This window comes from Haliotis rufescens, unplaced genomic scaffold, assembly GCF_023055435.1.
Source record: "Haliotis rufescens isolate VD_foot unplaced genomic scaffold, xgHalRufe1.0.p SCAF_51, whole genome shotgun sequence".
NCBI lineage: Eukaryota > Metazoa > Mollusca > Gastropoda > Lepetellida > Haliotidae > Haliotis > Haliotis rufescens.
The window spans coordinates 2,663,820-2,688,040 of record NW_025964235.1 but is presented as its reverse complement, the minus strand read 5'-3'; the positions used below and the strand labels follow the sequence as shown (position 1 = coordinate 2,688,040).

The window sequence follows — 24,221 nt, the reverse complement described above, 5'->3', positions numbered from 1 at the left end:
AACCATCACATAGTTCCAGAGTGACGTAAACAATCTGTCAGGAAGCAAGGATGACAAAGTTTATCACTGCAAAACGGTTTTATTATGGAGAGCTCATCTTACAGTGGTAGGCAGCATGGACATGGCCAGCTCTGATGATAACATATTTTCCCCCCTACTGACGATCCTCAACTTTTTATGAGCAAAAGATGCATTTCCCCATATCTGTGAACAGTTTAAAAAAAACCAGTTCCTGCCAATGCACATTCTTGGTCTCAGTGAAGAATAATTGTAGAGGAAGAATTCATCCTTTTCAGAGGCCGACAGAAAGTGATATGTCATTGCAGGCATTTTGTCCCCAGAAAGTGCAGATGATGGATACATTTGGAAAGTTTCTGTGTTACTTCACTGAGGAGATAAACATTACATTTTCTCAGATTTTCAGGGTATTTTTCACTGTTTGATGCCCTAAAGTCTCACGTGATACAATATCTGGGTACCGTTGTACAAAGCAATCTTAGCACTGAGGTGATCGTAACTCCCATACCTTAACCCTGGGCAGGGAACACTCAACAAAATCAGTGATTCTTAGAACACATAATGTTTATCGACATTCTAAACGACACAAGTTATCAATCATTGTCTGAAGCACAGTTGTGAGACACACATGACAGCACCCTTGTTAATATATGGCAGTGTATTTTATGTAGCTGTGCTACATGCTTTTTGTTGGTATAATAGGGAGTGTTGTTTCCTGGCTCTTGAATTTGTTAGCTAAGACCACCACTTGGCTTAGTCAAAACATGTATAGTCCCGGCACATAAACGTAGTCCACTTTGGATTGAGTGTACTGTAATACATCTTGATAACGCTTTATAGACGATGGTATGTCAACTGGTGAATTAATAGCGTCCTCTACGTTTTAGAGAAACTGTTTTTGCGCATCAAGCGCCGTCCCAGAACCGATAATGGACGTTCGTGTTTGCGATTGTGCACCGAGAATTGCCCATACATAAGTTCTTATCGATTCATTAACTCTTTCAAATCCTGGGTTAGTAAAATTATTTTCCGTTTTATCATTAAGGAATTCATTCCAAGCGTCTGTTGTATCGGTTGGATGCACAAACTTTGTTATAATATAAGGAATGCCACTATCAAAGTTCATACGATCTGCATTAAACTCTTTACTCGAGAGCAAAGCTTGGAGGGATCTGACCCTCTTTAATTAAATAATCGCTTTTTTCTTTAACAGTTCTTTGTCCATTGTACGGAATACCTAGACCATGGCTAGGTCCTTTAATGCACCAATCTTTACTCGTAGAAACATTAAATTCATTACAAATATGTGCGAAGGCCGTCTTATCATAATGATTATTTGTGGAATTCCACGCTGGATCCAGCGGTAATGGAGCACTAATTTCTTTAAGTATACGTCTAATCTGATAGTACACGTGAAATAATATAACAGACTTATATAGTTTAAATCCTGGGGCATTAACAGATACGCCACATCCCGTTGTGGCACACCATACGGCAAAGTTTAACTGATTCTGCCAAAATTGCATCGGATTGTGAAACCAATCGTAAATCATTTTATCGTTAGTTGCCGTGAACCTGTACTTTTCAAAGATATCAGGGAATTTAGCGATAAAATCAGCACCAGAGGCAGTTACTATAATCGATTGATTAGTAATGTAAGTTGATTTCATATTTAAGTTATGATATAGTATCATTGTATATTTAATATGTATGTTACACTCCCGGGAATAACAAATGGTCAGTCTATTCAACTGCTTCGTACTATCGATAACTCGGATGGACAACTCGAAGTCGCCCTCTGTGACGTAACGTATTACCCGCTGTGGACCAATGTAAGTGCTGCGAAAAGAAATAATGGGGTAAAGTTATTAGGTGAAAACTATAGAATTATTGGCGGCCCCTTTTTTATACCTGATGGGTATTACAGCGTATGCTCACTCAATGATGAATTTTTTAAGCCTTTGGGAGCTAGTCTCACACAAAATGAGTCGAATGGGACAGTGAAAATAGAAACTGAAGAAAAAAATGTATTTCTTTACGATGCCTTAGCAATTACACTTGGAATTACACCACTCCCCGAACATATAGAACTCAACATAACAATACATAGAGATACATTGCCCGATTTAGTTCCCTATAAAGAGTTGTGCATCCATCTTGATCAAATCAGTACGACGGATAATATTCAACTAGAAAGTCCTTCAACACTACTCAGATCTGTTCCAGTGAAAAATGCAAAATATAATAGCGGTAGAACGGAATCTTTCTCAACATTACAAAATAAAAAATTAAAGCGGGGTATTATTTCAGACCTCAAAATGTCTGTATTAGATGTAAAACACCAACTTGTACATAAAGGATACTTAAGTGTGACACTCCATATTATAAATAATGGTTGATTCCATATTTAAGTTATGATATACATGTAGTATCATTGTATATTTAATATGTATGTTACACTCCCGGGAATAACAAATGGTCAGTCTATTAAACTGCTTTATACTATCGATAACTCGGATGGGCAACTCGAAGTAGCTCTATGCGATGTAACGTATTACCCGCTGTGGACCAATATAAGTGCTGCGAAAATAAATAATAGGATACATATAGCTAAAAGAGGTGAAAACGAAATAATTACTATACCTGATGGGTATTACAGCGTATGCTCACTCAATGATGAAATTTTTAAGCCTAATGGACACAAAATGAGTCCAATGGGTTACTGAAATTAGACACTGGAGAAAAGATGGCAATGATTTTATTGAACTTATCAGTTACACTTGGATTTGCAGCTTAATTGGCACAAGATACAAGACATCAGCACAGGGGGTTAAATTACCCGATTTAGTTCCCTATAAAGAGTTGTGCATCCATCTTGATCAAATAAGCACGACGGATAATATTCAACTAGAAAGTCCTTCAACACTACTCAGATCTGTTCCAGTGAAAAATGCAAAATATAATAGCGGTAGAACGGAATCTTTCTCAACATTACAATATAAAAAATTAAAGCGTAGTATTATTTCAGACCTTAAAATTTCTGTATTAGATGTAAAACACCAACCTGTACATATAGGATACTTAAGTGTAACACTCCATATTATAAATAATGGTTGATGCATCAGGCCCTGGAACGCTCAGACAATGTAATATAATTGCACTTTCCAATCTCGGAGACACAGAAGGATTCGGTAAACCCGGTACCGATGGTAAGTTATACGCTTTACACTTACACGATAATATATACAATCGGAAAGACGTTACATTCACGGGTAATCTGGAAGATTTAAGCGATGTCGACGTCGTTAGTAGACTCCTTAAGAAAAACACTTCATACAATCTTACTCACAACGATGATAATAAATGGACTATGGTCGAAGCAAACATCGAGTGGCTATTGAATATCGTCATTACCCCACCGTATGTGATAGCATGGGTAAGGCACATAATTTAACTAAGATAATAAATAGTGGCATCGTACTCGCGGCTTATATCCCATCAAAACGAAAAAGTGTGTTAGTCTCTCCCCTGCCAGAAAACCCAGGTCATATGTTATATAGTCGTCCCGCAATCCAAAATGTTGGTTTAAATTTGGTTACTGAATTCAATGAAATTAAAGTTAACTTGAGTGCAATTCCTAATCTTTCTACTCTTATTATTGAAGTCTTGTTCGGAGATGCACCGGTAGATGCCTTCGAAATATTACCAGGTCTATCGATTAAATGGCTCAAGAAACACGAGCGTCAACGTTGCAGTATTATTCATATCGGAGCATCGCCCGTTGCAACCCTCGAGGGGGACCAAATTATTAAAAGTGGTAGTATTTCTCTTACTAAGATATTCTTGCCGTATAATATACATTTAATAAGGTTGATGTATACTCTCAAAACATTTAAGCAAGACCAATTAAAGACTATTGTATGATCGTAATATACACTATGGGTTTATATCCAGCGCTCGATGAAGCATTTGAAAAGATGGATACTGTTGATGGATTTCGATTACATCAAATAAGCGACATAAAACATCGAATAGAGAAGGATAGGGAGTTGAGACTTGGATTGTATAAAAAGTATCGCAGAGCCGTGAATGCTCTGGACGGAGTTGACACCGCGCTTGTAGCAGCTGGCATGGGACTCGGTGCAGCCGGTGTCGGTTTACTATCAACTATAATCGCCGCGTCTATCGTGCTTGGCATTGAAATAGCCGCTGGAGTCTCGGGACTGGCAGGAATAGCGATAAAATTCATTTCTCGTAGGTTGCAAAAGAAAGCATTAAAACACGATAGTATTCGGATACTCGCCGAAGCAAAGTTGAACAGCATTGAGGATCATATTTCGACAGCAATGGCCGATTGTAAGATATCCGAGGATGAGTTTCGTTTAGTGTTGTCGGAACTCACCAAATACAACGCAATGAAGCAGGAGATTCGATCAAAATCTCGTAAGACCAGTGGTATTAGCGAAGACGAGAAAAAAAAGTTCATAGAACAGGGGAGGCAACAAGCGTGTCAATTATTCCGTGCCAAAACCAAAGAACTGGTTGGAGATTAAAAATAGATTGCTTACTATCAGTGATGTCAAACCAACCAAATACGGTTATCAATTGTTTTCTTATCAATTTACAAGAAGAGTGTAATTATATAGTCTGGTCTCCTAGTAAAATGAACGAAGAACTTAATAAAAATGTTGAATATCGCTTTATTGATAAAAATAATAAAGAATACTTTTATTACCATTTAGGCTCATCTAAAGCAATGATTGGTCCCAGGTATTGGTGAGCTAGAACCAATTTAACTTAATCTCATGACTATCGTTGAATCGCATCAGCGTTTACACATAAAAAATTCCCCCTGTAGTAGCGGTATAGGTATATAAATCTGGCTCCAGTGGAAGTGGTCCAGAACCCCTATTACCTATACTACTCATGGCGACTAATTAGGTAACGGAAGTTACGTAGTCCGCACATTTTTTCCCGCTCTGTGCCCAGAATCTATTGGGAGATCATAAGGGCCATAATGCCAAACTTAGAAATACGTTCTTCACTAGTAACCAAAAGATAAATACATACTCTGGGCATACTAGGAGTGCTTTTTATATATTTATTGTTGACTTTTAACATTTTTCCATTTTGTGACAAATTATTGTCATCCAATTTTTATTTAAACAATCTTAGAATATCATTTCTGATATTTTGTTGACCTATAAAAATATTTTTCTCTTACTTTTCGGTAAATATGCATCGAATACCTATTACTGATAACACATTTAGAATTTTACTTGTGCTGTCTTTGCACTTGTCTGGACAAATCACTGATGTCTGGCATGATCATACCAAGTGGTTGGTAGAATTATGTCCTCTTTTTGTCCAATTCTGACCTCCATACACAACTTTTCTCTGTACCGCAATGCGATGGAGTTCTCTCCCTTGTCAAACAGAGCGCGAGGCCCGGCTTTTACTCGGAGCTACTAATGTAAATAATGAACTTTTATCAGTAAAATATGCATTGTTTGATAACATGAATGATATCTGATATACAGATCACGAATAATCATAAAGGTGAGTGAGTGCTTTTTGTTCCTTTTAGCGTACATGACAAGTACCGCGATACCCAATTTCATAGGAATTGATAGGAGGACCGAAGACTCTGTATCTCTAACAACTAATGTTCATTTCAAGGTGGATTCATGGTGAGTTGATTTCATGTTGCCAATCAGTTCATACAAGATTTCGCTGAAATTAATGTAAACAGAATTGAATGAAATCTTGGACAAAAGTAATATAATGGATTACAACGCATGTCCAGATACACAATGAACACTTTTGTAGCCAGATAGTGTAAAGACAGAACTGACTTGTGTACTTCTGTAGCCAGATAGTGTCATGACAGAACTGACTTGTGTACTTCTGTAGCCAGATAGTGTCATGACAGAACTGACTTGTGTACTTCTGTAGCCAGATAGTGTCATGACAGAACTGACTTGTGTACTTCTGTAGCCAGATAGTGTCATGACAGAACTGACTTGTGTACTTCTGTAGCCAGATAGTGTCATGACAGAACTGACTTGTGTACTTCTGTAGCCAGAAAGTGTCATGACAGAACTGACTTGTGTACTTCTGTAGCCAGATAGTGTCATGACAGAACTGACTTGTGTACTTCTGTAGCCAGATAGTGTCATGACAGAACTGACTTGTGTACTTCTGTAGCCAGATAGTGTCATGACAGAACTGACTTGTGTACTTCTGTAGCCAGATAGTGTCATGACAGAACTGACTTGTGTACTTCTGTAGCCAGATAGTGTCATGACAGAACTGACTTGTGTACTTCTGTAGCCAGATAGTGTCATGACAGAACTGACTTGTGTACTTCTGTAGCCAGATAGTGTCATGACAGAACTGACTTGTGTACTTCTGTAGCCAGATAGTGTCATGACAGAACTGACTTGTGTACTTCTGTAGCCAGATAGTGTCATGACAGAACTGACTTGTGTACTTCTGTAGCCAGATAGTGTCATGACAGAACTGACTTGTGTACTTCTGTAGCCAGATAGTGTCATGACAGAACTGACTTGTGTACTTCTGTAGCCAGATAGTGTCATGACAGAACTGACTTGTGTACTTCTGTAGCCAGATAGTGTCATGACAGAACTGACTTGTGTACTTCTGTAGCCAGATAGTGTCATGACAGAACTGACTTGTGTACTTCTGTACCGATGTGTCGACATGCTGCTTCCGGTGTTGTGTGCTCACAATAACGTCTTCACATTGTGAAACAGAATCAAGCTCACTGTATGTGTGTATTATGCACACACTGGTAGTCCAACAGTAGTCCAATACTGTGTTCCAGTACTTTACTCATCAAGGTAGTCCAACAGTAGTCCAATACTGTGTTCCAGTACTTTACTCATCAAGGTAGTCCAACAGTAGTCCAATACTGTGTTCCAGTACTTTACTCATCAAGGTAGTCCAACAGTAGTCCAATACTGTGTTCCAGTACTTTACTCATCAAGGTAGTCCAACAGTAGTCCAATACTGTGTTCCAGTACTTTACTCATCAAGGCAGTCCAACAGTAGTCCAATACTGTGTTCCAGTACTTTACTCATCAAGGTAGTCCAACAGTAGTCCAATACTGTGTTCCAGTACTTTACTCATCAAGGTAGTCCCACAGTAGTCCAATACTGTGTTCCAGTACTTTACTCATCAAGGCAGTCCAACAGTAGTCCAATACTGTGTTCCAGTACTTTACTCATCAAGGTAGTCCAACAGTAGTCCAATACTGTGTTCCAGTACTTTACTCATCAAGGTAGTCCCACAGTAGTCCAATACTGTGTTCCAGTACTTTACTCATCAAGGTAGTCCCACAGTAGTCCAATACTGTGTTCCAGTACTTTACTCATCAAGGCAGTCCAACAGTAGTCCAATACATGTACTGTGTTCCAGTACTTTACTCATCAATGAATACATTCATGTAGGGGGCCCTTTTCCAGGTTGACATTCATCAATGTTTAATATGACATCATATGTATATTAAGGCCACAAAAAATATGAACCTTTGATAATCTGCTGTTTGTTTTAACATTGTTTACATAAGAAATTGACATGTTCATAGTGTCGTATATGATATGTTTTCCTTTAGACAGGTGTTAAAAGATGACATGTAAATGTTACTTCAACATGTACTTATTTGGAGTGCATTAGTCAATTTTTGTATTTCATATAAACAGGCTAACAAACCACATGTTTCATTTTATTTTAAAACTAAAACTGATTATATTACTTAAACAAAATGGGTAATTTTTTTTTGTTACATATATATGCAAACATGTTTAGAAGAATTGTCTTGGTCTTAAAATTGTTTTTTATATCTTTTGATGGACAGAACGGAGCCAGGTGCATGTGAGTCACATAGGATCTACAGATTATTCTCTCATTTTGTATTATATCATCGAGTTCACCCTTTTTTAAATATTGTGATCACAGGATATTAAACTGTTTACTTTATTTCTCCAAGAATTGTAAATTGTAAATATAAACTGTGTTATGTTCCCTTGTGGTTGAACCTTATACGATTATCCTGATAATTCTATATACCAAAAGAGCTTTCTGAGCATCTTTTCTTATATAATTCTGACATGATTTGAAGAGAAATAATCACATAATAAAGAACAAACACATGTCAAACATTGAAAATATTTTTGTTTGTTTTGAAATACTCTTTGGGTATTTGATTACATAAAATTGATGCCAAACAGGTGCGTGTCTTGTCCACATGAGATACACCATAAACTATCAATAGAGATTATCACGCGAGTGTGTTTAGGGATGGTATATAATGGTATATATCATATAATGTCATTCTTTAATTCTGTGCTTCAAAATCGCTTTCCCTCTCTCACAAACATTACCGAAACATTGCGAGTTATCCTGGAATGTGCGCATTAATATTTATTATGTCACAGGGTAAGTGATGTGTCAGTCGGACAGTGACAGTAACCAATATAGTTCCAACTGAAATCTGTTTCTTATACAGTGGCGAAGCAACATATATGCAAAACAACAATTTTTTGTAATTGCCTTTCGCGGCAATCCATCGGTCTGTCCGCTAGAGTAACTGCCCTTTGTCAAAGGGAAGCTACCCTAACCCTAGTCTATGAAACGTCACGGCCACGGTCAGACGTTGTTGACAGTCGTCTGACTTGTCATAACGATAAGAAGTGTAGTCAGATGTACACACAGCGACATAACGAAACAAGGTAACAATTCAAACATGTTTCGGCCAAATCCAACTATATTAATTTGTGGAGATTTTTTCAAGCCTCAGAGGTCTACAAGCACAGATATGGCTACTGATCCCACTTGGCTAGGACTCGTGCCCTCGCAAAATTGTTTCGAAATTTATATCTCCAAAGTTGCCAAAACTTATAAAATGCCTTAGCTACGTCACAGTTAGACACTGATTTTCAGTATATTAGACTGTTCTTTTGATAATGATAGCAATTATCCCTGTAGTTTATCCAGATTCCCGATGGTTAATTCTGACTCGATCGCCGAATGACGAGAACGACGCCATGTTGTTTATAAACAGTGAAAGTAGTCCCTACTTGACCTTTGATATTTGCATCTCTATCCGCATATGACCCAAACGGATATCGTTTTTATCCGTTGGCCTTATCCTGCCGAGAAACCCATTATATGATAAATTTGTTTATCTATTTTATGTTGGGTCCAAAAAGCATCAAATTCAGATTTTCTATACCATGAAAACAATTAGGTGAGATGTATATAATCAAAATACCAGGGTCGTCTTTCTCCAAAGTCATCACAAACATAAAATCAGCAATGCCATAAAATAAAATGGGGGTCAGTTTTTCAGTAATTCATTACATTGGATGATAAGGCTAGTGCTCCATTAATAATGGTGCAACATTTGTCAAATTACACTTACAGAATCTGGTGAATGTTGAAATCTAAGGCATAATTTATATGTTAGATAGGGCCATCCATTTCGCTATTACTGCCTTTTTAATGAAGTATGATTTCATTATTTCTTATGGGTCTTTTTAAACATATACAGTTTCAATATCGATATTTGTGTTGGAATAGTTGGTACCTTGTGAACAAAACACCACGAAAATATATTGTCCTTACACACAGCTAATTCTCACCAAATGACCTGAGGTACAATAAACTAGTGCTAAGCATAGCGGAGTTATGCCCCCTTTTCTGTGTATGTGTGTAACCTCTCTTTCGTCATTAACGGCAGGCTATCAGACTATATGTTTTGTATTGAATGTATAACGCTATACATAAGAACATAAATCCATTTGAATCTTATTTATGTCATTCAGATATTAGGCAGTATTTTGTTCACTCACAGTTTCCGTAAAGCTGCTAAATAAAAACAATCGCCGCACAGTTATTTTATCGGTGTATGATAAAAAGCAGAGACATTTGCTGTTTTTTAACGCAGAACAAAAGCTCAGACAACATATAGAGTGTCTGATGTTTCAAACAGGTTTAATATTTGCAGCCAAACTCAATATTCTACATCACTGCATAATATTTATAGCCAAAAGTACATCCAGTGAAAATTCTCACACAACCTTCACATTTCAGATCTTATGAAAATGTGCGTCAGAAAACATAAGTGGGCATCCAGCGGGTTGAACAAGGGCCTGATGGATGGTATACCTGAGTGTGTTGTGTTCCATCAGAAATCAATAGCCTACATATAAAACATTCCCATCATCAACAGCAGTTATTATGTAGGTTCATTCACTGAAGATTTCAGGATATTCTCAAACATATTTCAGACAGAATAATCCCCCAGTTACTCACCTGATGCACTGGGTGACAAGTTGCCAGCTAGGGGGACTGTGACCACCAGTCCTGGTGTGTTTCAGACGTCCACAGACAGCAAACATCCTCCTCTCTTAGCTGCACACTGTCATCTGTCACAGCATCCCAGAATGTCACACGACCTGGATGAGGCAGAGCATGATCAGTGGGGAAACGAGATTGGGGACAAGCACCAGTGGAACAGGAAGCTGGCAATATCAGGAACTGACTTGCAAGGGCTGTATAGCAACAGAGACAATGCTGTGTAGTTAGTTTACTCTTCTGAAGAATGTATTTAATAATAAGCTGAGTAAGACTACGGCCATGTTTCCCAACAGTACACATCGAGAACACTGATGTATGTGGAAAGGTGACAGTAGAGGTTGTGTCCTAATGTGAGAGTGAGTGAGCAGGTGAGTGGTGAGTAGGGTATAATGCCACTTAGAACAGTATTCCAGTTATATAACGGCGTGTCAGCTTGATGTGGGAGGAAAGTCCGAAGTGATGCAGGTCTCAGACGTTTACGACTTTGGTGAAACCCAAGAGCACAGGATCTTCCCAGTTAGCTCAAAATTGAAATTCGGTAGGATTAAGGGGATTAGGACTGAGAGGTTATAGTCTGTTCCTGACAGGGGAACGCTAGTTAACTTAGAAGCTGAAGTTAGCATTTGACAGTTGAATTTTGAGTGAACATCCGTCACCTAGGAAAGTTTTGATTCCCAATCTTCTCAATGTTGTTGTTAGTGCAGATATTGGGAGTGATAATCATCTGTATCTGTTGTTACTTTACGTGAGCCAAAATCCTGGCTAGGTATATTAAGATCAAGTTACCATGGTTACGAAGTTGAGGTCATAACCATTACGGCAGACGCTCGAGTTCAAGTCCAGTTCATGCCTACACAAAGGGTGGTACAATACTGCTTAATGTTGACTGTCAGCAGCCAAAAAAGAAACACCCACAAAGAATGACGGACTCGATAACTTGAGAACATAGTTTCAAGATGCAGACATTGGACTTATGTTTTATCTAGATGCTGCCTCCCATGAAGATCCTGACTTTTAGTATTTGTACCCAAATGCCCAATGAGTGTCATGTGTCTTTATGTATCTGAAAACTATTATTAATTTTGTACATAAAATAAATAAATCTAGAAATAAAAATAAAATTGTTTTTTTTATTATTTTTCACACACACTATGTCAGGAGATGCATCAGTCTATACTATAAGCCCCTGTCGTTCAGCTGTTGTTCAGCTGTTGTTCAGCCAATTAACACCTCTGATTACAACTGACCGCATTTGAGGTCAAATGGGGGATTTTGAGCTAACTGGGAACAAACCATGAACCTGGTGATGACAAATCTAGACATGATGGGCCGCCCACATGTTAGAAATGTAAAATGAATGAATTTTGGAAATGTAATAGTCCCATGAATAAATTGCTGTGAAAGTGCAAGTCTGAAAACATGGGAATTTAGTGCTGAATGAATGATAAGAAACATATTTTAGAATGGACATCTGGCTTTAAAAAGAATATTGTTAGGGTCCTCCAAATTTGGGTACGGGTCAGGCAAAAAGAGAATGAATGCTCCAAAACAGGTTCGAATCTGCAAGAGTTTTAGGTACGTGTAAGCCATTTTCGTTAGCTACAAATCTCTGTGGGTACAGATCGACAAGTATCCGTCCAGACTAATTTGATTTAGGGTTATTTAGCTAAATCGGTTTATGGTCAGAGCCTTTTTCATGGGTCGAAGGGCAATTGGCAGACAGCCTAACGAGTGGGTGCAGAGTTGATGGACTAAGGACATCACTATGCTGGAGCTGTTTCCAATTGTATGTTGTATTGGCAGTAAGACTGGGACAGACATCTACGAAACAAGCGAGTGTTGTTTGTTTGTGACAACCAAGTAGTGGTAGCCATTATCAATAAACAAACAGCAAAACCACCCCGAGTTATGTCGTTGCTTAGGCGCCTCACACTTCTCTGTTTACAACATAATATCTTGTTCAAAGCATCTTATGTTCCTACGCATGCAAACGTCACAGCTGATTCACTTTCGGGATTTTTCAGTGGTCCAGGTTCAAGGAAGTAATGCCGCAGGCAGGTGAGATACCAACACTCATACAACAGGACATATGGCAGATCTGACAACAGAGGTGCAACGCCTAGTGCAGTCTTCTCTAGCACTAGTGAGTGAGTGAGTATGGTTTTACGCCACTTTGAGCAATATTCCAGCAATATGACGGCGGGGGACACCAGAAATGGGCTTCACACATTGTACCCATGTCGGGAATCGAACCCGGGTCTTCGGCTTGACGAGCGAACGCTTTAAACACTAGGCTACCCGACCGCCCCTTCTCTAGCACTAAACACATGGAACCTGATGAGTCTGCAATAAAGTCATGTAATGTTTTCCTCGTCTCTTTCAGCCTGCCACACATTTGGCTCACCCCGGTCGATCACCTCATGCATTTTATTGCTCATCTCTCCTTAATAGGGAAATCTCCTCGCACGGCAAAGTTGTCTACATCGGCATTAGAAATGTGGCAAAGGTGACATGGTATGCATGACCTAACATCCCAGTTTCTTATTCAGAAAGGTGTTCCTTCAGTTCTAGGGTAGTCTGAACATGATATGATTCAGCATTATTCAGAAAATCAGTTTATGGTCAGCTCCGCATAATAACTTCTAGTAACTATCCCCATTTACCATTTGTTTACAAACATACGCCTCTCGCAATACCCCACCAAACAATGCTATAACTACAAAGCTATAAATACTCCCCCATAGCAACCATACATCATTTCTCCCATGATGTCACTACCCTTGGTCTTATGACGTCACTACTTTTACTCCCCAACCGTCAAGTCATTCTAACAACATAACACGTCCGGCGGTTAACAATTTTAACTCCTCTTCCCCCCCAACCCCACCCCAAATTCCCAAATCCTTCTGCCCATTGTTTCCGTTCCGGAGTGTGACAGTACCTTTGCTATGGGTCCTTTCTGCCAAACACGGCAGAGGGACAACTTAACCCGAGATAGGGTCTGTATGCAATTTTCTAGTCTGTGGTAGGACCTTGCTTATCGCCCCCGCCTGCATCCTCCTTACTCTGTCCATTATATCCCACAAAACATCATTGTTTGTTAATCTTTCCTTCTAAGGTAGTCTGAACATAATGCCGGTTTTATAGTGCATGCTAGCCCACTAATCGAGATACCATACCTCAGTTTAACATGGACACCCCACTCGGACCTAGAATACCAACTCCTACCAGGCCTTGTTCTATCCCCTTAATGCAGGGTGTCAGGCAGGGTAACAACAAGTACCAATAGACTTTAGTATGTCTTTGGGTATCACACCGCTGGGGATCGAACCTCCGACCTGCCACTCTCTGCTGTGCTATCCACTGGACCATGTAGGTGGTCCTAATGTTAGAAATAATAGGCAGATATACACAGGGAATGTTGGATCACTTCAAACTGGGGCCTGAAATGTTAGCTATCGTCGATGAGGCTCTATGATACAGCACTGATCTACTACTGGGTATATTGTGGGTCACTCAGTGTCGCGAGCTTTTCAGTGAAGGTCAGTCCACCTCGTCACTCTAAACGTGATCATGTCCGACTGAAGACTACGGACTGCACAATCTGACTGTCCCACAGCTTCGCCAACATTTCACCGGCTCTTGGCCATCTGTTGTCGCTTGTCGCAAAACACTTCCAGAATATGAGCCTAAACTAAACCTAGGTTCGAGAAACTTTTTCTCCACAATAAACCATCCAGATACAGTCACTCGACTAACCGACTACTCAGTGTCCATCCGTGTCTCGTGTCATGTTGAGAGGTCTGTTATGTCAGGAACAACGGCACTCAGGATCACTCAGCTGTTTGAGTGACAGAATTTGCTTATACAATCATAACATGACCCCCAAAGGTCATATCAAAACGTAAACGGATGCGTTTCCACTGCTTTACGACAATAAAAACTACCCAAATGATAAATTGAAGCTTCATGTTTTATCAGTGTTATTTCACACAAGTTACTGCGGCATTCATGTGATAATTATTTACTCAGAAAGACATCCTTACATTAATGAAGTGTAATGTTTTACGACATTGGCAGGTGCTTGAAGGACTAACAGGATTTCAACTGGAGAGACTGAGATGAGATCTGCTCAGACGGGAGGAGCGGTGTTTGGTTTAGAATAGAACGTTTATGTAAAGTTACAATGTGCACAACTGAACATCACGAAGATGATTTTGGTAAATCAAAAACGTGGAATTCTTTCAATACGTATCGAAATGTGGAAACAAAAATATTGCATATTATATAGTGTTTATATTAAAGGGGTACTGATCTAAAGCAATTCCCCGGGACAGGTTGTTGCCTTTGTTATTGTTTTTTCCCATTAGTACCCGGATGATATAGCAGAAACCTAGACTAGTTCCCGACCTGTGCTGCGCAGTTCGTAAGCACATTTGTCACTTTTATTGATAGTATAAGGTGTATGGTCACATTGGTCAACAAAATGAAATTTATACAGTTTGGGAAATAATAAGGAAATGTAGGTATCTTTGTGGGTAGCATCGGTAATGGTGATGAAGTTTTGATAAGTCACTTGCTTAGTAATTGTGCGATTTTTGTTTACACTATTTTGACTTGCAATACAAAGTAAATATTTCTCCTGAGCATTGCTTATTTTATCGTGTTTATATTTTTGCAGTCAAAATGTGCAAACTTTTCACTTAGGAAATTTATGAAGCATCTGAATATTCAGTTATTTTACAAAACTAACTGAAAAATATGTCCATCTGTATTATTATGACAATGAATTCCAAACATTTTTATGTTTAATATCATCACGAAGAGACTGAAAATGTTACGATGAAAAGTACATTTCTATATTATTTGGCTTCTAATCCTACATAATAATCTATTGTGATGTTTTTAGGCCCTTTTGATCGTCTTAATCAATTTTAGTTAGTCTGTTAAAGAAATGGAAAGATTTTTCAGTCAAAATGACTGATATATTTACACATTTTATAAATTGCCTGAGAGAATCACATTTTACAAATTGATTGTAATATATACACGCTTACAAAGGAAAAGATTTGTGAAAACAGCATCTATCATGCATCAAAGAATTTCCCAACCTTCTTGATATGGGATCTAACTTCCATGAAATAAAAAGCAGGAAATTCTAAGTACAGTAAACTATGGTTATAACGAACGCAAAGGGGCCACGAATTTTAGTTCGTTATCACCAAAGTTCTGTAGCATATAAACAGCAGTGGCCGGGGCAAAAAAATAAGTTCGTAATATTCGTCAGTTCGTTATTAGCGTGTTCGTTATAAATGTAGTTTACTGTATTTACATATTTGAATGAGATGCATTGGGTCACTGACAAAGATTGTACCAGTTCCACGTGTTGTGACACGAGTTAGCACACTCCTTTGAATGGACATGAGCAGTGTACTGGACATTTTCACTAAATCTGGCGCTCAGTTTCATTGTTGATTGTGTGCTGTGTCGGTAGAGATCCTTATGCTGATGTCATGGAAAACACTCTTGCTGTTAGTGACAATGGTATAAGGATCTCTACCAAAAACAGCACATGATAATAGAACAAAGTAGTTGCCATCCATAAAATAGCTTGTCTTTGCTGTTTATTGTGCGCTCTGATATATGCCCATTGTTTATTGTGCGCTATGATATATGCCCATTGTTTATTGTGCACTATGATATATGCCCATTGTTTATTGTGCGCTCTGATATATGCCCATTGTTTATTGTGCGCTATGATATATGCCCATTGTTTATTGTGCGCTATGATATATGCCCATTGTTTATTGTGCGCTATGATATATGCCCATTGTTTATTGTGCGCTATGATATATGCCCATTGTTTATTGTGCGCTATGATATATACGTGCGTGCGAGCTCGTGTGCGGGCGTGGTATGTATGTGTGTCTGTCTGTGTGTCTGTCTGTCTGTATGTATGTATGTATGTATGTATGTATGTATGTATGTATGTATGTATGTATGTATGTATGTATGTATGTAAGTATCTATCTATCTATCTATCTATCTATCTATCTATCTCTCTATGTATGTATCTTTGTTTCTTTTCACCAGGCGAGGAAAGATGACTAGACACTATGGATGGCCAACTACAGATGACAGTGTTTGATGGCACAGTGATTAAGCAGGAAGAGAGTGAGGAGACTGTTCCCATGGAGGTATGTGTCACCCTCCCTGGGGTGTGGGGGGGGGGCCACGGTGAGCAGAGCGCCAGCGGCCAGCCAGGAACACCGGGCAGTCGTAAACCAGCCCTTCATCAGAAGTCAGGTGATGACAGGACAGGTACCAGAACTGAACATGATGGAGTTCAAGACTGTGTACTGAAACCATCACAGTATGTCCCCACTGCTGGTGACGGTGTGAAGCGGGAACATGTGGACTCAGATACCATGTCTCTTTGTGTAGCTGTAGATGGCTCTTCTAGGAGTCGGGACACAAAGATGTCTGACCAACACATTCCGCCCATGTCGAGATTCCTGCTGCATGGGGTTGTCATCGGGGGGAGACAAGAGGGTCAGCACCCGTCAGACTACATCAAGGTGAGGAAGCAGATACGAGAGGCAGATGAACAGGTGCCCCCTGCTAGAGGTCTGTTGAAAAGAATGCTGTTAGATACACATGAAGCTGAGTCCAGAGTGTGTTCCCACTCACCCAGTGAATCCCATGGCAGTGTCAGTAACCCTCCAGTTGACGACTTGCCTTCAGTGAGCAGATGTGCGCGGGAAGATGTTGGTGTCAGTCCCCCAGGAGGCAGCCAGTGCAACATGGCTGGAACATCCATCATATCAAACCAGCGAAGGTCCGCAAATGATCTTGACAAGGGTACAGCTCAGTCCACAGAAACAAATTTTGAAAAAAGCTGCGAAATTTGTGGTGAGGTTTGTCGAAGTCCTGGGGGCCTTGGGGCTCACATGTTGTTTCATAAAAGTATGGAAACCTTAGACGGGGACTTTGTGGAGTGTTTTGAATGCAAGAACCAGATCCAGCGGACATACATCAAGTATCATGTTAAGATCCATTCTTCAGAGAAGCCATTAAAGTGCAACATCTGTCACAAAGCTTTCCACCATCAGCAGAGTCTGACCTTTCACCTCAAGGTGCATGCCAGGAAGAAGCAGCACCATGTGTGTCAGGTCTGCAGGAAGGAGTTCGCACACGAGTACTTGCTGCGCCGACACTCGGTCATCCATGAGAAGTACAAGTGCGACATTTGCGGACACCACGGTGCGGACAGGTATCGATTCCTTTCACACATGCGCAAACATCAGGCCAAGGTCATCTACAAGTGTGATGTATGTACGAAAGTATACAGCAGAGAGGCTCCCCTGATCAGTCACAAGAGAGCTGTACACAAGTGCAGTGGCGAGATCAACATAGAAAAGAAGATTCTGTATAAATGTGATGGATGTGGGGAAACATTTCCTGACAAATCCGCACTCAGGGAGCATGTTAACTTTTGTTCAAGTAGAAAACTGAAGATTGAAGAAAACACAGTTTTAGAATGCTCCAGTATTATTTCCTGATACAGGAGAGATGATAGCAGTTAGTGTCTATATACCATAGCAAGAAATGTAACTCAATGCAGGACCTCATGGTCTTTATCCTTAACCCACTTGCTAATGAGGAATGATTGCCTCATGTGTGCATGGCAAGTGACTGACAAGTGTGGGCTGTCATCAGGTGTTTTTTTGATTGGCTAGGCTGGACAAGACAACTGCTCCGATTGGCTGTGACATAGTCCTCCTGTGTCAGCTATAAAGTGAATATGAGTTTTAATCCCTGTGTTTGTCTGCAGTGTTAGATGGTGTCAAATCCTCCTCGGCCTCCAATACCGACATCAGGGAGTTCCCATGTAACAGCAAATGTGAGGACGATGCCATCAAACCCTGTCCTCAATGTCTTCACTTGCCAGTGCTGTATGCAGGTGATCCTGCCATCTGTATTCAATACCTATATCATCTATGTGTTGACCTTTTCACAAATAGATTTTATCATTCATTATACTTTGATTTTTACTTATTCTAGCAAGGAAACTATGAGACCCAAGTTCCTCATTGTTAAGGGCCACGTTATAAGATATTTGGTGGCAGTGCTATATGCACCCATCTTTCAACTGGAACTGTTGTAAACCATGTGGAAATAAGATATCCCCAAAACATAAGTTCTCAAACTGGTCAGTGGTCACATGATGCCTCTGTTGATATGTAAAACAATTGTGTTGGTTGATAGCAACAACCTCTCACTTGTCTGGCCACAAGGTACGTGTCACAATATGTAACTTATCATGACACCCTACCTGTATCAATATGTAGCTTATCATGACACCCTACCTGTATCAATATGTAGCTTATCATGACACCCTACCTGTATCAATATGTAGCTTATCATGACACCCTACCTGTATCAATATGTAGCTTATCATGACACCCTACCTGTATCAATATGTAGCTTATCATGACACCCTACCTGTATCAATGTGTAGCTTATCATGACACCCTACCTGTATTAATATGTAGCTTATCATGACACCCTACTTGTATCAATATGTAGCTTATCATGACACCCTACCTGTATCAATATGTAGCTTATCATGACACCCTACCTGTATCAATATGTAGCTTATCATGACACCCTACCTGTATCAATGTGTAGCTTATCATGACACCCTACTTGTATCAATATGTAGCTTATCATGACACCCTACCTGTATCAATGTGTGGGTTTGACGTACGACACCCTACATGTATCGATGTGTGGGTTTGACACCCTACATGTATCGATGTGTGGGTTTGACACCCTGCATGTATCGATGTGTGGGTTTGACACCCTGCATGTATCGATGTGTGGGTTTGACACCCTGCATGTATCGATGTGTGGGTTTGACACCTTACATGTATCGATGTGTGGGTTTGACACCCTACATGTATCGATGTGTGGGTTTGACACCTCACATTATCGATGTGTGGGTTTGACACCCTACATGTATCGATGTGTGGGTTTGACACCCTACATGTATCGATGTGTGGGTTTGACACCCTACATGTATCGATGCGTGGGTTTGACACCTCACATTATTGATGTGTGGGTTTGACACCTAACATGTATCGATGTGTGGGTTTGACACCTCACATTATCGATGTGTGGGTTTGACACCCTACATGTATCGATGTGTGGGTTTGACACCCTACATGTATCGATGTGTGGGTATGACACCTCACATGTATCGATGTGTGGGTTTGACGTATGACACCCCACATGTATCGATGTGTGGGTTTGACACCTCACATGTATCAATGTGTGGGTTTGACACCCTACATGTATCGATGTGTGGGTTTGACACGTCACATGTATCGATGTGTGGGTTTGACACCTCACATGTATCGATGTGTGGGTTTGACACCTTACATGTATCGCTGTGTGGGTTTGACACCCTACATGTATCGATGTGTGGGTTTGACACCCTACATGTATCGATGTGTGGGTTTGACACCTCACATGTATCGATGTGTGGGTTTGACACCTTACATGTATCACTGTGTGGGTTTGACAACTTACATGTATCGATGTGTGGGTTTGACACCTCACATGTATCATGTGCGGGTTTGACACCTTACATGTATGGCTGTGTGGGTTTGACAACTTACATGTATCGATGTGTGGGTTTGACACCCTACATGTATCGATGTGTGGGTTTGACACCCTACATGTATCGATGTGTGGGTTTGACACCTCACATGTATCGATGTGTGGGTTTGACACCTCACATGTATCGATGTGTGGGTTTGACACCCTACATGTATCGATGTGTGGGTTTGACACCTCACATGTATCGATGCGTGGGTTTGACACCTCACATTATTGATGTGTGGGTTTGACACCTAACATGTATCGATGTGTGGGTTTGACACCTCACATTATCGATGTGTGGGTTTGACACCCTACATGTATCGATGTGTGGGTTTGACACCCTACATGTATCGATGTGTGGGTATGACACCTCACATGTATCGATGTGTGGGTTTGACGTATGACACCCCACATGTATCGATGTGTGGGTTTGACACCTCACATGTATCAATGTGTGGGTTTGACACCCTACATGTATCGATGTGTGGGTTTGACACGTCACATGTATCGATGTGTGGGTTTGACACCTCACATGTATCGATGTGTTGGTTTGACACCTTACATGTATCGCTGTGTGGGTTTGACACCCTACATGTATCGATGTGTGGGTTTGACACCCTACATGTATCGATGTGTGGGTTTGACACCTCACATGTATCGATGTGTGGGTTTGACACCTTACATGTATCACTGTGTGGGTTTGACAACTTACATGTATCGATGTGTGGGTTTGACACCTCACATGTATCATGTGCGGGTTTGACACCTTACATGTATGGCTGTGTGGGTTTGACAACTTACATGTATCGATGTGTGGGTTTGACACCTCACATGTATCGATGTGTGGGTTTGACACCCTACATGTATCGATGTGTGGGTTTGACACCTCACATGTATCGATGTGTGGGTTTGACACCTCACATGTATCGATGTGTGGGTTTGACACCCTACATGTATCGATGTGTGGGTTTGACACCTCACATGTATCGATGTGTGGGTTTGACACCTCACATGTATCGATGTGTGGGTTTGACGTTTGACACCCTACATGTATCGATGTGTGGGTTTGACACCTCACATGTATCAATGTGTGGGTTTGACACCCTACATGTATCGCTGTGTGGGTTTGACACCCTACATGTATCGATGTGTGGGTTTGACACCTCACATGTATCGATGTGTGGGTTTGACACCCTACATGTATCAATGTGTGGGTTTGACACCCTACATGTATCGATGTGTGGGTTTGATACCTCACATGTATCGATGTGTGGGTTTGACACCTCACATGTATCGATGTGTGGGTTTGACGTATGACACCTCACATGTATCGATGTGTGGGTTTGACACCCTACATGTATCGATGTGTGGGTTTGACACCTGACATGTATCGATGTGTGTGTATGACACCTGACATGTATCGATGTGTGGGTATGACACCTGACATGTATCAAGTGTGGGTATGACATCTGACATGTATCGATGTGTAGGTATGACACCTGACATGTATCGATGTGTGGGTTTGACACCTCACATGTATCGATGTGTGGGTTTGACACCCTGCATGTATCGATGTGTGGGTTTGACGTTTGACACCCTACATGTATCGATGTGTGGGTTTGACACCTCACATGTATCAATGTGTGGGTTTGACACCCTACATGTATCGATGTGTGGGTTTGACACCTCACATGTATCGATGTGTGGGTTTGACATCCTACATGTATCGATGTGTGGGTTTGACACCCTACATGTATCGATGTGTGGGTTTGATACCTCACATGTATCGATGTGTGGGTTTGACACCTCACATGTATCGATGTGTGGGTTTGACACCTCACATGTATCGATGTGTGGGTTTGACACCTTACATGTATCACTGTGTGGGTTTGACAACTTACATGTATCGATGTGTGGGTTTGACACCTCACATGTATCATGTGCGGGTTTGACACCTTACATGTATGGCTGTGTGGGTTTGACAACTTACATGTATCGATGTGTGGGTTTGACACCCTACATGTATCGATGTGTGGGTTTGACACCCTACATGTATCGATGTGTGGGTTTGACACCTCACATGTATCGATGTGTGGGTTTGACACCTCACATGTATCGATGTGTGGGTTTGACACCCTACATGTATCGATGTGTGGGTTTGACACCTCACATGTATCGATGCGTGGGTTTGACACCTCACATTATTGATGTGTGGGTTTGACACCTAACATGTATCGATGTGTGGGTTTGACACCTCACATTATCGATGTGTGGGTTTGACACCCTACATGTATCGATGTGTGGGTTTGACACCCTACATGTATCGATGTGTGGGTATGACACCTCACATGTATCGATGTGTGGGTTTGACGTATGACACCCCACATGTATCGATGTGTGGGTTTGACACCTCACATGTATCAATGTGTGGGTTTGACACCCTACATGTATCGATGTGTGGGTTTGACACCTCACATGTATCGATGTGTGGGTTTGACACCTCACATGTATCGATGTGTTGGTTTGACACCTTACATGTATCGCTGTGTGGGTTTGACACCCTACATGTATCGATGTGTGGGTTTGACACCCTACATGTATCGATGTGTGGGTTTGACACCTCACATGTATCGATGTGTGGGTTTGACACCTTACATGTATCACTGTGTGGGTTTGACAACTTACATGTATCGATGTGTGGGTTTGACACCTCACATGTATCATGTGCGGGTTTGACACCTTACATGTATGGCTGTGTGGGTTTGACAACTTACATGTATCGATGTGTGGGTTTGACACCCTACATGTATCGATGTGTGGGTTTGACACCCTACATGTATCGATGTGTGGGTTTGACACCTCACATGTATCGATGTGTGGGTTTGACACCTCACATGTATCGATGTGTGGGTTTGACACCCTACATGTATCGATGTGTGGGTTTGACACCTCACATGTATCGATGTGTGGGTTTGACACCTCACATGTATCGATGTGTGGGTTTGACGTTTGACACCCTACATGTATCGATGTGTGGGTTTGACACCTCACATGTATCAATGTGTGGGTTTGATACCTCACATGTATCGATGTGTGGGTTTGACACCTCACATGTATCGATGTGTGGGTTTGACGTATGACACCTCACATGTATCGATGTGTGGGTTTGACACCCTACATGTATCGATGTGTGGGTTTGACACCTGACATGTATCGATGTGTGTGTATGACACCTGACATGTATCGATGTGTGGGTATGACACCTGACATGTATCAAGTGTGGGTATGACATCTGACATGTATCGATGTGTAGGTATGACACCTGACATGTATCGATGTGTGGGTTTGACACCTCACATGTATCGATGTGTGGGTTTGACACCCTGCATGTATCGATGTGTGGGTTTGACGTTTGACACCCTACATGTATCGATGTGTGGGTTTGACACCTCACATGTATCAATGTGTGGGTTTGACACCCTACATGTATCGATGTGTGGGTTTGACACCTCACATGTATCGATGTGTGGGTTTGACATCCTACATGTATCGATGTGTGGGTTTGACACCCTACATGTATCGATGTGTGGGTTTGATACCTCACATGTATCGATGTGTGGGTTTGACACCTCACATGTATCGATGTGTGGGTTTGACGTGACACCTCACATGTATCGATGTGTGGGTTTGACACCCTACATGTATCGATGTGTGGGTTTGACACCTCACATGTATCATGTGCGAGTTTGACACCTTACATGTATGGCTGTGTGGGTTTGACACCCTACATGTATCGATGTGTGGGTTTGACACCCTACATGTATCGATGTGTGGGTTTGACACCTCACATGTATCGATGTGTGGGTTTGACACCCTGCATGTATCGATGTGTGGGTTTGACAACTTACATGTATCGATGTGTGGGTTTGACACCTCACATGTATCGATGTGTGGGTTTGACACCCTGCATGTATCGATGTGTGGGTTTGACACCCTGCATGTATCGATGTGTGGGTTTGACACCCTATATGTATCGATGTGTGGGTTTGACACCTCACATGTATCGATGTGTGGGTTTGACACCCTGCATGTATCGATGTGTGGGTTTGACGTTTGACACCCTACATGTATCGATGTGTGGGTTTGACACCTC

At 40.8% G+C, this 24,221-nt stretch overlaps 2 protein-coding genes across 2 annotated transcripts in view; one reads left to right on the top strand and one right to left on the bottom strand.

The window, feature by feature from the left end:
- LOC124127882 (dnaJ homolog subfamily C member 4-like) overlaps positions 1-14,306 on the bottom strand; it is a 45,067-nt gene extending 30,761 nt beyond the window's left edge. Inside the window, exons 1-2 of the mRNA XM_046491270.2 lie at positions 14,162-14,306; positions 10,358-10,500 (exon numbers count right to left, since the gene is read on the bottom strand). Of these exons, the coding sequence (XP_046347226.1) occupies positions 10,358-10,443 (86 nt within the window). The 5' untranslated portion in view covers positions 10,444-10,500; positions 14,162-14,306. The remainder of the gene's footprint in view (positions 1-10,357; positions 10,501-14,161) is intronic.
- A 159-nt stretch (positions 14,307-14,465) lies between these two features.
- Positions 14,466-18,442, top strand: LOC124127877 (zinc finger and SCAN domain-containing protein 12-like). Its single transcript, XM_046491262.2, has 2 exons — positions 14,466-14,622; positions 16,496-18,442. The coding sequence occupies exon 2, from the start codon at positions 16,519-16,521 to the stop codon at positions 17,962-17,964; it is 1,446 nt and encodes a 481-aa protein (XP_046347218.2). The 5' UTR covers positions 14,466-14,622; positions 16,496-16,518; the 3' UTR covers positions 17,965-18,442.
- Positions 18,443-24,221: the final 5,779 nt, after the last annotated feature.

What these genes read in the sequence shown, in the direction of transcription:
- LOC124127877 (XM_046491262.2), top strand. Translation starts at nt 16,519, where the DNA reads ATGGATGGCCAACTACAGATGACAGTGTTTGATGGCACAGTGATTAAG.